General features: G+C 34.1%; 1 protein-coding gene and 1 long non-coding RNA gene across 2 annotated transcripts; one reads left to right on the top strand and one right to left on the bottom strand.

The window, feature by feature from the left end:
- Nucleotides 1-305: 305 nt before the first annotated feature.
- Nucleotides 306-5,149, bottom strand: LOC114194116. The gene is made up of 2 exons (XR_003606343.1): nt 4,719-5,149; nt 306-395 (listed from the first exon to the last, which is right to left on the bottom strand). It is a non-coding gene; the product is annotated as an uncharacterized LOC114194116 (long non-coding RNA).
- LOC114194111 (BUD13 homolog) lies at nt 2,883-11,053 on the top strand. The gene is made up of 9 exons (XM_028084172.1): nt 2,883-3,110; nt 6,106-6,333; nt 6,450-7,356; nt 8,353-8,420; nt 8,521-8,582; nt 9,024-9,127; nt 10,242-10,314; nt 10,401-10,581; nt 10,676-11,053. Exons 2-9 carry the CDS (start codon nt 6,147-6,149, stop codon nt 10,759-10,761), a joined length of 1,668 nt encoding a protein of 555 aa, XP_027939973.1. The 5' UTR covers nt 2,883-3,110; nt 6,106-6,146; the 3' UTR covers nt 10,762-11,053.
- Nucleotides 11,054-11,701: the final 648 nt, after the last annotated feature.

The raw sequence follows: 11,701 nt of genomic DNA, 5'->3' as shown, positions 1-11,701 counted from the left end.
AGATCATTGTTGTTGTACAGATGTGAAAAAATTCAAAATTAAAATCTGACTGATTGGGCCAAAAAGTATACAGATCAGAAAAAACTGGCGGGCCAGCCCGCCAGCCCGCCAGCTCGCCAGCCCGCGGGCCGGGCCCAAAAAAGTAGCCCGTTTTACCATGTCGGGCCAGCCCGGCCCGGCCCGTTTAATACGGGCCAAAATCGGGCCGGGTCAAAATGGGTCGGGCTGGCCCGTTTTGACACCCCTAGTGGTTTGTGGTTGACTTCTCTTCTTCTGCTTCTTCTTTTTCTTCTTCTCTACTTCTGTGTTACTTTCATACCTTTTCAAATAATCCTTCAATGAATTGGACCCCATTTTTAAGACAACAATGTCCACAGTTCAGCCTCTATAGTTACCTACCATAATGTAATGTTCTATTAGATGATGCTTCAAATACTTTCAGTATGAAATAACAAAACTCAAACTCTAATATATATATATATATATATATATATATATATATATATATATATATATATATATATATATATATATATATATATATAGGGATGGCAAAATGGGCCAGGCCCGACGGGCTGGCCCGCCAGTCCGACTGAAAAAGCATGGGCCAGGCCAAGAATTTCAGCCCGCCAACCCATGACAGCCCGACCCGTCAAGCCCGCTGGCCCGTCGGGCCAGCCCACGGGCCAAAACGGGCCAGCCCGCGGGCCGTATAAGTTAATGAATAAAAAAAAAACACGTGCAGTGTAGCAGCAGGAGGTGGGTGGAGTGTTTAATTTTGGTTAAATTATTCTTTGATCCATTTTTTTGTCTAAAAATATCACTTTGGTCATCTAGTGTTTTTTAGTTTCAATTTAGTCTCGATTTTATAAAAATTAATGCATTTTTATCTTTTTTGTTAAATTTCTTGAAGCGGAACAAAATTTTTTCATCAAAATTGATACTAGGATTATGCCAATTACACCAACAAAGCAAATCATTCACAACTTCAATTTTGATGAAAAATTCTTGATTTGATTTAATAAATTTAACGAAAAAGGACAAAATTACATAAATTTTTAAAATTCGGACCAAAATTGAAATTAAAAAAAACTAGATGACCAACTTAAGAACCAAAAGAATAATCCTAAAATTTTTAGATAAACTACTCAAAACATAGTATTTAATTTTTTTATGATAATAAAAAATAATAAAATTATTATTATTATTATTATAAAATTAGATATAAATAACTTTTTATAATTTTAGTATAATTAATTTTCATTTATAATGGTTCAATTTTAAAAAATAAAAAATGATTAAATTAAACAAATAATCATTTAAAAGATAATATTAATAAAAGAATTATTTTTATTTAAAAAGTGTTTAAAAGATGAAATTGAAAAATAAATACGAAAAAGAAAACTTTTTCTTATATATATATAAATGTATAAATATTTATTAAAATATTAAATTTAAAAGAAAATATTTAAAATCATATATTAAATTATATAAATGTAAAAGAAAAAATGGAGACCATACCCCTTTAGTTCCAACATTGTTCCCCATTGTATATAAGAATTAGCATTCTATAGTTTATAAAATAGAAAAATAAAATAAAAATTAATATTTCTTCCTAGTTTGAGAGCATTTGGCCCATAATTATTATAATTAAATATAATAATATTTTATGCATATAAAAAAAGTAATGCATCTAGGATATATACGAATATATACAAATGTTTTTATAATAGATTAAATTACTCTGTAATAACATTTTTTAATTAAAAAAGACGAAGACAATTTATTTCTCTAAAATTGGTAATGTACTTTTGCGCTCTCCAGAATTTTTAATATATTTTTATTTTTACAAAAATAATGCATTGAAATTAATTTTGATTCAACACCTACGTGCAAATATTTAAAATAAATATGCAGGAAAAAAAATTTAGCATATTTTAACTTTGCAGAAAAAAAAATATTTTTCAAGAAATTAAAAGTAAATTATCAAAATTTTAATTTTAGAGGATCAAATCATATTTGATCTAATTTAAAATTAACAATTTAATTTTATATAGGATGATATAAAACAAATTATCTAAAGTATGTTTTTTTTTTCTATTCTATTTATCTAAAATGCAATTATTTTTATGTCCCTAGTCTCCGACGATAATATGATATTCTCATAGTTTTTTTGTGTATTTTTTAATTTTTAAAAGGACAATGATACTTTAACCTACTTTTTTTGACCAACTTTTAACCCACCACTTCAATTACCATTAGATCATACATCACATCACCAAAAAGAATAAAAAAAGATGATCTAATGGTGATTGAAGTGGTGGGTTAAAAATGGGTCAAAAAAAGTGGGTTAAAATATCATTTTCCTTTTTAAAATCATCATTTTACTTTTTGTAAAAGTACTTCTGAATTATTTGTAATAAAAAATTTCTAAATCTTCTGAAATTTTTGGAATGGGAATTTTTGAAATAAGATTTCTCGATTGAGATTTTAAGAATTTCGTTTTCAAAAAAAAATCTAGAATAAGTTCTTTTATTTATTTTTGCATAGTATTATGGTTTTCTCTTCTTTCTCTACAGAGATCTCTCTGTCTTCTTCTTTTCACTGCGGCGGAGGCAGCAGGAGTGTTGTACACTAAGAAAGGATATTTTAGCCTTTTTGATATCAATATGGTGTGCACTTAACAATGATGGGGTGCAACGAATTCTGAAGTGGATGCATTGTGTTTGGGCAAGCCCAATCAAACCCAATTTCATTGTTAACAAAAACCTAGTTTCACTGAGACAAGTAGTGGCGGCAAACTCCATTATTGTCGTTGTCACTTTCATCCAAATTCCAAAACCCACTGCCAGACTTATTCCTTCATTCCTCTCACACTCTCTTCTCCTCGTCCTCCACCACCCGCGTTTTGGGAAATCAGAAGAGAGCACCCTCGTTTCTCCTCCACCCACGTCGCTGGCCAAGAAACACGAAGGCAGAGTGCAGGCCATTCACGGCGTCTCCTTTCTCCTCCACCGTGACATCCACCACGTCGCTGGCAGGGGCAGCAGCGCCACCATCGGACTGCGATTGACGAACGATTTCGACCGCCACGACCACCACGAACACAGGTTTGTTTGTAATTTGCGTTCTGGTTCCCTTTTCTTTCAATTTGTAACCTAAATTTATGATTTTCGTAACCCTGAAATTGGTTTCCTGTAATTGGAAGTTATGGTGTATGTGTGGTTGTTGTTGCTGCGATTTGTCCTTGTTTGGATTGGACCCATTCTGTGAATCATAATTGTTGTGCTGTTGTTGGTTAAATTTTCCCCCAATTTCAATTTCGTAGTTGCTGCCGTTTTGGTGTGGTGGTGATGTTCATTTCTTTTTTTCTTGTTTTTCTAGTGTTACTATTTTTTATCTGACTGTGTGATAGGCCGATAGTTGTGGTTGTTTTCTTTGTTTGTCTGTTTATCTGTAATCATGTTGGAGATATGTGGAGAACATGTATTTCATCGTTGCACTGTGATCAAATAAATACTGCCACTGTTTCATATTGTTCTATCATCCTTGAGACAAAAATATGTTCTTCATTAATGATTGAATTATATGATAGAAAGTACCAAGTTGCAAAGTTGTATGTGCCGTGTTTGCAAAGCTGGGATTTAGTTGTTTGGCATTAACTTAAACTGAAATTTGCTTATACACTGCAGTATATTTGATGTAGAACTATAATGCCACCTCCTTTTTAACTGTTCTGAACTCTAATTTGTTTGAGGCATCTCTACCGGGGTTTGATGATGGGGAGATTTCAGAAGATGCTCCTATTGATTTGGAGGGTTTAGATGCTTCTGCAGCACATGTTGCCAAACAAATTATACAACCTCTCATCCATAATTAATGCTTCTGTTTTTTTTTTATGTAACTGTTTGCACTTTGGTAATGCTCCATGCCTAAAGTACTCTAATTCAGACTTGTTATTGATGTTGCAACAGTGTCTTGATGACTTGCAGAGAGCAAAATGTCATTTATATATATTGTAGGGTTGTTTGTTTTGTGATCAGTTATATTATATACTGCAGGGTTGTTTTTGTTGCAATAATTTTGTTGAAATCTGATTTTGGACTAAAAATGTAACATATGGAAAAAAGCCCGCGGGCTAGCCCGCCAGCTTGCGGGTCGGGTTCAAAAGTATAACCCGTTTCACCCTTGCGGGCCAGCCCGGCCCGGCCCGTATAAATCGGGCCAAAATCGGGCCGGGTCAAAACGGGCCGGGCTGGCCCGTTTTGACATCCCTATATATATATATATATATATATATATATATATATATATATATATAACATCCAATCAACTCATGAATGACTTCAAGCTAAGATTTAAAAACCACTTTCTACCATCGGAAGAGTATAAACATCACATTGTCACAACAAAGCAAGGTGTGAGATATCCACTTAAAGCTAATAAAGATAACATCAAGACAAAACTGAAGGTCTGGTTATTTGAAAATACGATGCAGGACTGAATAAGAGCTAGGATTCAACAGGCTAAGCTAAAGAGTCTAGTTAGTCAGTGAAATGCAGAAGTTGGTGAATTAAAGGCATGAATGAGAAATAGAGAATATTTATTAGAATCTTATGAATCACGGTTCAATCCTGCAACTTGGCTACCTAAATAATCATATTGTTGGAATACAGTGCAGAGGAACCAAACTTTGTGCAACAAACCTAATTCCTTACTTGAAATTGCAGTTCCCCTTCTTCCCAGTGCAGCAACCACACCCTCGCCAGTCCACGACCCAAATCGCAAATGCAGTTACCCTTCTTCCCGGTGCACGAACAAAACCCTAGCCAATGCACGAGACAAATCGCAAATCCAGTGCACGAACCCTAAATCCAATTCCTTTGGAGAAAATGAATTCCCCTTCTCCCCAACACTACTCTTTGGAATAACTTCTTACGAAATCCCACCTTCCCGCTCTCTGTTTTGCAGTCTAAAAAGAAAACCACAAAGCCCTCCAAAATTCAAGCAACACAGATAATAAGAGAATCTTTCGGTTTTCCCTCCGCGTAAAAATGCCTCAGCGTGCATCCACCATTGCTTTCTCTCTCTAAGTGGCGTCAATTTTCTCTCTCTCTATATATATAATCGCGAACGTGGACCGGGGAGAGAAATAGGAGTGAAACGAAGAAGTCGATGATGATGATACTGCTGCTGTTCTTGTTGTCCGAATCAGTGTGTGGGTCGCACGCGATTGTGCGATTTCGGGTCAAACTCTAACAATTTTTTATAAGATTCTCTTATTATTTGTGTTGCTTGAATTTTGGAGGGCTTTGTGGTTTTCTTTTTAGACTGCAAAACAGAGAGCGGGAAGGTGGGATTTCGTAAGAAGTTATTCCAAAGAGTAGTGTTGGGGAGAAGGGGAATTCATTTTCTCCAAAGGAATTGGATTTAGGGTTCGTGCACTGGATTTGCGATTTGTCTCGTGCATTGGCTAGGGTTTTGTTCGTGCACCGGGAAGAAGGGTAACTGCATTTGCGATTTGGGTCGTGGACTGGCGAGGGTGTGGTTGCTGCACTGGGAAGAAGGGGAACTGCAATTTCAAGTAAGGAATTAGGTTTGTTGCACAAAGTTTGGTTCCTCTGCACTGTATTCCAACAATATGATTATTTAGGTAGCCAAGTTGCAGGATTGAACCGTGATTCATAAGATTCTAATAAATATTCTCTATTTCTCATTCATGCCTTTAATTCACCAACTTCTGCATTTCACTGACTAACTAGACTCTTTAGCTTAGCCTGTTGAATCCTAGCTCTTATTCAGTCCTGCATCGTATTTTCAAATAACCAGACCTTCAGTTTTGTCTTGATGTTATCTTTATTAGCTTTAAGTGGATATCTCACACCTTGCTTTGTTGTGACAATGTGATGTTTATACTCTTCCGATGGTAGAAAGTGGTTTTTAAATCTTAGCTTGAAGTCATTCATGAGTTGATTGGATGTTATATATATATATATATATATATATATATATATATATATATATATATATATTAGAGTTTGAGTTTTGCTATTTCATACTGAAAGTATTTGAAGCATCATCTAATAGAACATTACATTATGGTAGGTAACTATAGAGCCTGAACTGTGGACATTGTTGTCTTAAAAATGGGGTCCAATTCATTGAAGGATTATTTGAAAAGGTATGAAAGTAACACAGAAGTAGAGAAGAAGAAAAAGAAGAAGCAGAAGAAGAGAAGTCAACCACAAACCACTGGCTTATTAGTCGTGGATGAAGATCCCATGTGGCAGAAACCCGTTGAACTTGCAGAAGAAAACAATGATAACTCATCTGGTGTGTAATACAAACATAACTGTTCACTCATATAAGAGAATTTACCATGAATTTACCATTAGTAATTTTTGTGTATACTATTATCTCATATAGCCATATTTTATTGGTTTATGTAGACGAAGAGAAACCACTAGTTGATGAAGACATTGATGTGAAGCGTATGAAGAGGCTTGAGCAGCTGAGGGCCAGACGTCCATATAATGCTATATCTGAAGATGGAAGTGGTTGGGTTTCGCTTTCCTCTAAACCTGAAAATTCACTTGACTCAAACAATGACGTGTCTCCTCCCCGTAAAAGAAAAGGTGTTGATTTATCACCTGGTCAATGGTCAAAACGCAATGACACCCCATCACCTGATTATAGGACTTCTAGTTTGCAAGACATCTCTCCCCCCCGACGAGGTCATGATTCTCCCCCTCAAGATGCTTTGCATGGATCTGTGGCATCGGACCTTTCACCTCCAAGGAAAATTCTGAAGAATGCTGCAAGAACTGGTCTGCCTGATATTTCTCGTGGATGTTCAACTGAAGATTTCTCTCCACCTCGACGAGGCCATCGTGGTTTTGAGAGTTCTGATTTGCAAGATATCTCTCCACCTAGACAAAGTCGTCATGATTCTCCCTCTCAAGATGTTTTGCGTGGATCTGTGGCACTCGACCTTTCACCTCCGAGGAAAATCAAGAAGAATGTTGCAAGACCTGGTTTTTCTGATTCTCAGCGCCATTCACCTCAAGATCTATCTCCTCCTCGACGCAGTCGTCATGATTCTCCTTCTCAAGATGCTTTACATGGATCTGAAGTGTCAGACCTTTCACCCCCAAGGAAAATTCAGAAGAATGTTGGAAGACAGGGTTCATCTAGTATTTCAGTTAAAGTTGGTTCACATTCATCTTTGGATCTTGAACTAGCTCCACCAAGGAGAAATACTCAGGAATCATCAAATCCAGCTAGTAAAACAGGTCTAATTTCTGGTAAGGATATCAGTGACGAGATCGAGAAAAAGAAGAGGGATGATATGTTGAGGTAATTGTTCAGTTGTTTTATAATGTTTTCCAATCACATGTTAATGTTTACTTGATAGATATTTGTTATTATCCTTGCTTAATGCCATGGTGTTGTAGTACTAAGCTTGTTTTTTGTGTGGTTATGGAAGTATGGAATACTGAGATAGTTCTACTTGGCTTTCGCAGAAGTGTTACCACCATGATCAGAAACACGGGCTGTTTATTTCTTATTGACTATAGCTACACTTGAATAGGAGTTTTTCTTATGTGACTTGGGAGAAGTTATCAGTCTCATGAAACAGCATACACAATCAATTTTTTCTAGTCTGTTAGTTTTAGGGTTTAGTTAAACACTTAAACTAAATGCAGCAAGCATGTGATCTTTTTGTTATTCTATTTATTTACAAAATTTAAGTGAAATGCTCGTTTCCTTTTTCTGTTAGCTGTTTGTTACTATTAATTTTAGTATGTGTTAATGTATTTTTTGCCTTTTTAACAATCAATATTAAAATTCAGTTATCAAGATATAGGTCACTAATAAAATATTTCATTTCTAAGACCAATTCTTCCAAAATCTTAAGCTATATTACAAAGAAGCCCAGGACTATTATTATGTCACTAACATGCCTGGTAAACCTTATTCTGACTAAAAATGCTTTCTGTTATGCTATAGTTATTATCTATTGTGGCTGAGTGGCATTTCTGGGCCATAATTTTTTCCTGATTATGTCATGTTTCCTCATACCAAAAAACATTTAAACTCACAAAAGTTGCAGATGTCATTCATAAAAGCAGTAAAAAAAAGTCCCATTTGTAACCTTTTTTTTTTTCATTGTATAAGGTTTGTTTTGGAGAGGGGGGACGGGGTTAATCTTGCAATTCCCCTTTCTTGAAATTGAAACCCTTCTTTCATTTATACAAGTGTAAATGCTCGTCATTCCCTGTCTTTCTATGCAAGTTTTGGTGTCAGTTGCTTCACATTGCTTCATGGCATTGATAACTATGTTTTGCGCAGATTTAACCAGATGGACCCTTCCATAAGTGGACGGGGTGCTGAACCTGTATATCGTGATAAAATAAGAGGTCAGAATTTTAGTCAGTTGTTTGTTGATGTTTCTGTTCAATGTATTTGATTTGTTGTCTTTGTGTGCAAAGAAATTTTGAATGATGCTGAATTTTGCAGGAGTACGCATTTCAAAGGAGGAATACTTGAAATCAAAACAGAAAGTAGAAGAAAAACCCAAGGTATTTGGTACTCTGCGTTATTTTTGTAGCATTGTTGTATTGTTTCTAGATTTATAAGGATATTATATCTACTACTATTACAATTACATCAAAAGGACAAGAAACCATGTCATATTTGTTGTCATTTGGTCCCTATGATTGAAGATGAATGTTACTTCTAAAATGTGTTAAAATAATCTCTCTTATCTGTTCAGCTTTTTACAAAGCTATTTTTTGATGTATTATGTTGAAGGGTTATAGGCGGACCCCTATCTCTTTTTCTCTTTTTTCTTTTTTTTTTGTATGCTACCTTTTATATATGAATACAATGTATACAGAAGTGATCGGCAAGAGACTCACTAAGTTCTCTAAAATCTCAACTGTATGTCAGAACAGTTATGTTATTCATGTTTCCGATAAAAACTGCTAAGCTGAATTTTTAGGTATCTTTGTGATTTTCAGGAGATAGAAATAGAATGGGGCAAAGGCTTAGCTCAAAAGCGTGAAGCTGAGGCTAGGCTGAAGGAACTAGAACTTGAAAAGGAGAAGCCTTTTGCACGGACCAGGTATATATATAAAGTACTTAGAAACATGGTTTCTAGATTGTTCTATATTTTTTATCATAGCAACCTATGATGCACAAACATAATATGGGGTATAAAAAATACCATGTATAAAAGGGATACATTGAGTTGGTGACAATTATTCTTAAAATTATAATGATATAAGGTGTACATTACACATAAATATGCATAAAAAATTCATGAAACATGAATATATTTGCAAAACTAAAATTCCAAACTCATGAAGCACTAACACACTCATCCCACGTAACAAGTACATGTTTAATATTGATATGCTTGGATTCTCTATGAAAACTATCTGTGAATTATTGAAGCTTTTCTTTCTAAAAGGATGTTAAGATCTGATAAGTCTTAGATTAAGGCTGATATGGATAATGGAATAAATAATTTGACACGTCAAGTAAAACTTTCATATTTTGAATCAAATTATTCTTGATTCAGCTATTAAAATGAATGCAACATAACAAGCAATTGTTGGCTCGAATAAACTTCTCCTAGCTTGTGTTAATACCCAATGAGATTAATCCCCTTATCTGTGCAAGTTATATATCTCCTTTGTAATAAATAGGGATTTTAATACTTCTCTACTCGTTTCAAATTTTCTTAAACCTGGTAATCTTGTTAAAGAATTTTGTGAGCCAACTCGTGTCTCTCTCTCCTAGACTCTTTAATACCTCAGTGATTATAATATCGAGCCCAATAGCTTTGTCATTATCCATCTTCTTCAATACATATTTTACTTTAGGATCCAGAAGATAAAAGTTTTACTTTTGGTCCATCATTGTATATATTTGGAAGTAATTCCTGCATCATTTCTGGATTATCATGAGATGGTCCTTTTTACACATGTTCAACATAGTTTCATTTTTTTAGGGGGTAATCAGTGCTGTTTATAATTACTTAGTTTACCATGTACCAGCTTGGAAATTTATTTATAAATTATTTGTTAGTTAAAATCCCATCGAGAGCAAGTTCTGGACTGTCATTGAGATGCAATGCTGATGTTTAACTGTGTGAGCTGATGTCATCGATTAAGGTTCCTTTTTCCTTATTGTCTCCGTGTCTCTTATGTTGTATTTGCATTTGTTTCTTACAGAGATGATCCTGAACTAGACAAAATGTTTAAGGAGAGATTAAGGTGGGGTGATCCCATGGCACATCTAGTAAAGGTAATGCAAAACATTTCATGTTGCTTGGTGCGTGAGATGGAGTTTCACCAGTACTTACATGTTTTTGTGCCAATTGCCATTTGCAGAAAAAATATCCAGAGCCTGTTCTTCCAAACTTGGGGGAGAATGAGAAGATGAAAGAATCAGGTTTTGTAGTCCCACAGGATATTCCAAATCACAGCTGGTTAAAAAGAGGTTTAGACGCCGCACCAAATCGGTATGGAATAAGACCCGGACGACATTGGGATGGTGTTGATCGCAGTAATGGTTGGTTCATATTCCCTGTACTTTTTGTAGTTTGATTTTTCCTTCCCTTTTCTGATGTAAATAGCCATAAATGATTGACTTATATCATTTTCAGGGTTCGAGAAGGATATGTTTAAGAGAACAAATGAGAGACAAGCTAGAGATAGAGAAGCTTATCTTTGGTCCGTCTCTGATATGTGAAAAGTGGCAGTACAATTACACAAGAGTATTAAGGAATGTGATGCTGACATGTCCATAGGAAAATTATTGAAAAGATGTATCTGTCTTAGAAAATCTCCATTTGGTTTGATCAGCATTGTGATATTTTCGAGTTTTTGAGAGGTTATCACATTGTTGTTCCATGTAATTTAGATCATTTTTCACTACTGTAGTTTGAAGATGACCGTCTTTCTCGAGTTTCCTTCGAACTTTCGGGGATCAGTGTTGTTAATTAAAGCTAAAATTGATTTTTATGATAGTCCAAATTTGAGTCTAACCTTACAGCAAGAGGAGTAAAAATACTCGGGATTTTCATTTAAACATGCATTGGACATATTTTTTAAATTAGTTTAAATTTATCTGATAATTTTAATTAGATTAAAATTAATTTTGTCTCAGATAATACTTCTAAAATGATTAATAATTTTTTAATTATACTGCATTTTAAAAGAAAAGACTGTGGTTATGTAATGTATTTGTCTATGAAGATCAAAATAATGTCCATTTCAGATTTTGTTAGACTTTAGGTTAAAAAAAAATGATCATTTCGTCTTTTCATCGGTACTTTTTTGTCTATTGATATTCACGTACTAATACCAATCACAATTTAGAGAATGATATTTCAAAAATAATATGTAATTAATTTTGTTTGGATGATAAAATAAAATTATTTGAACAGAGGACATTTATACATACAAAAGTAATATTAACTTGTTTTCTTTATTAAGAAGTGTAAATTATAATAATTTTTTTTACATGACTCTCCCATTTAGTTAGATTGTCATCCTGGGATAGAGATTGAATATAAAAAAATTCTTTTTTCATATAATTACCCTCTAAATTTTAAGTTTTTATTTAGTCCATAAATTAATTTTACCTTTAAAAAACTAATTTATTTTTTCTTTATAATTTTCTGGATTTT

Source organism: Vigna unguiculata, chromosome 8 (genome assembly GCF_004118075.2).
Source record: "Vigna unguiculata cultivar IT97K-499-35 chromosome 8, ASM411807v1, whole genome shotgun sequence".
NCBI lineage: Eukaryota > Viridiplantae > Streptophyta > Magnoliopsida > Fabales > Fabaceae > Vigna > Vigna unguiculata.
Note: the sequence above shows the minus strand (reverse complement) of the source record. Positions and strands in the feature narration are given on the sequence as shown.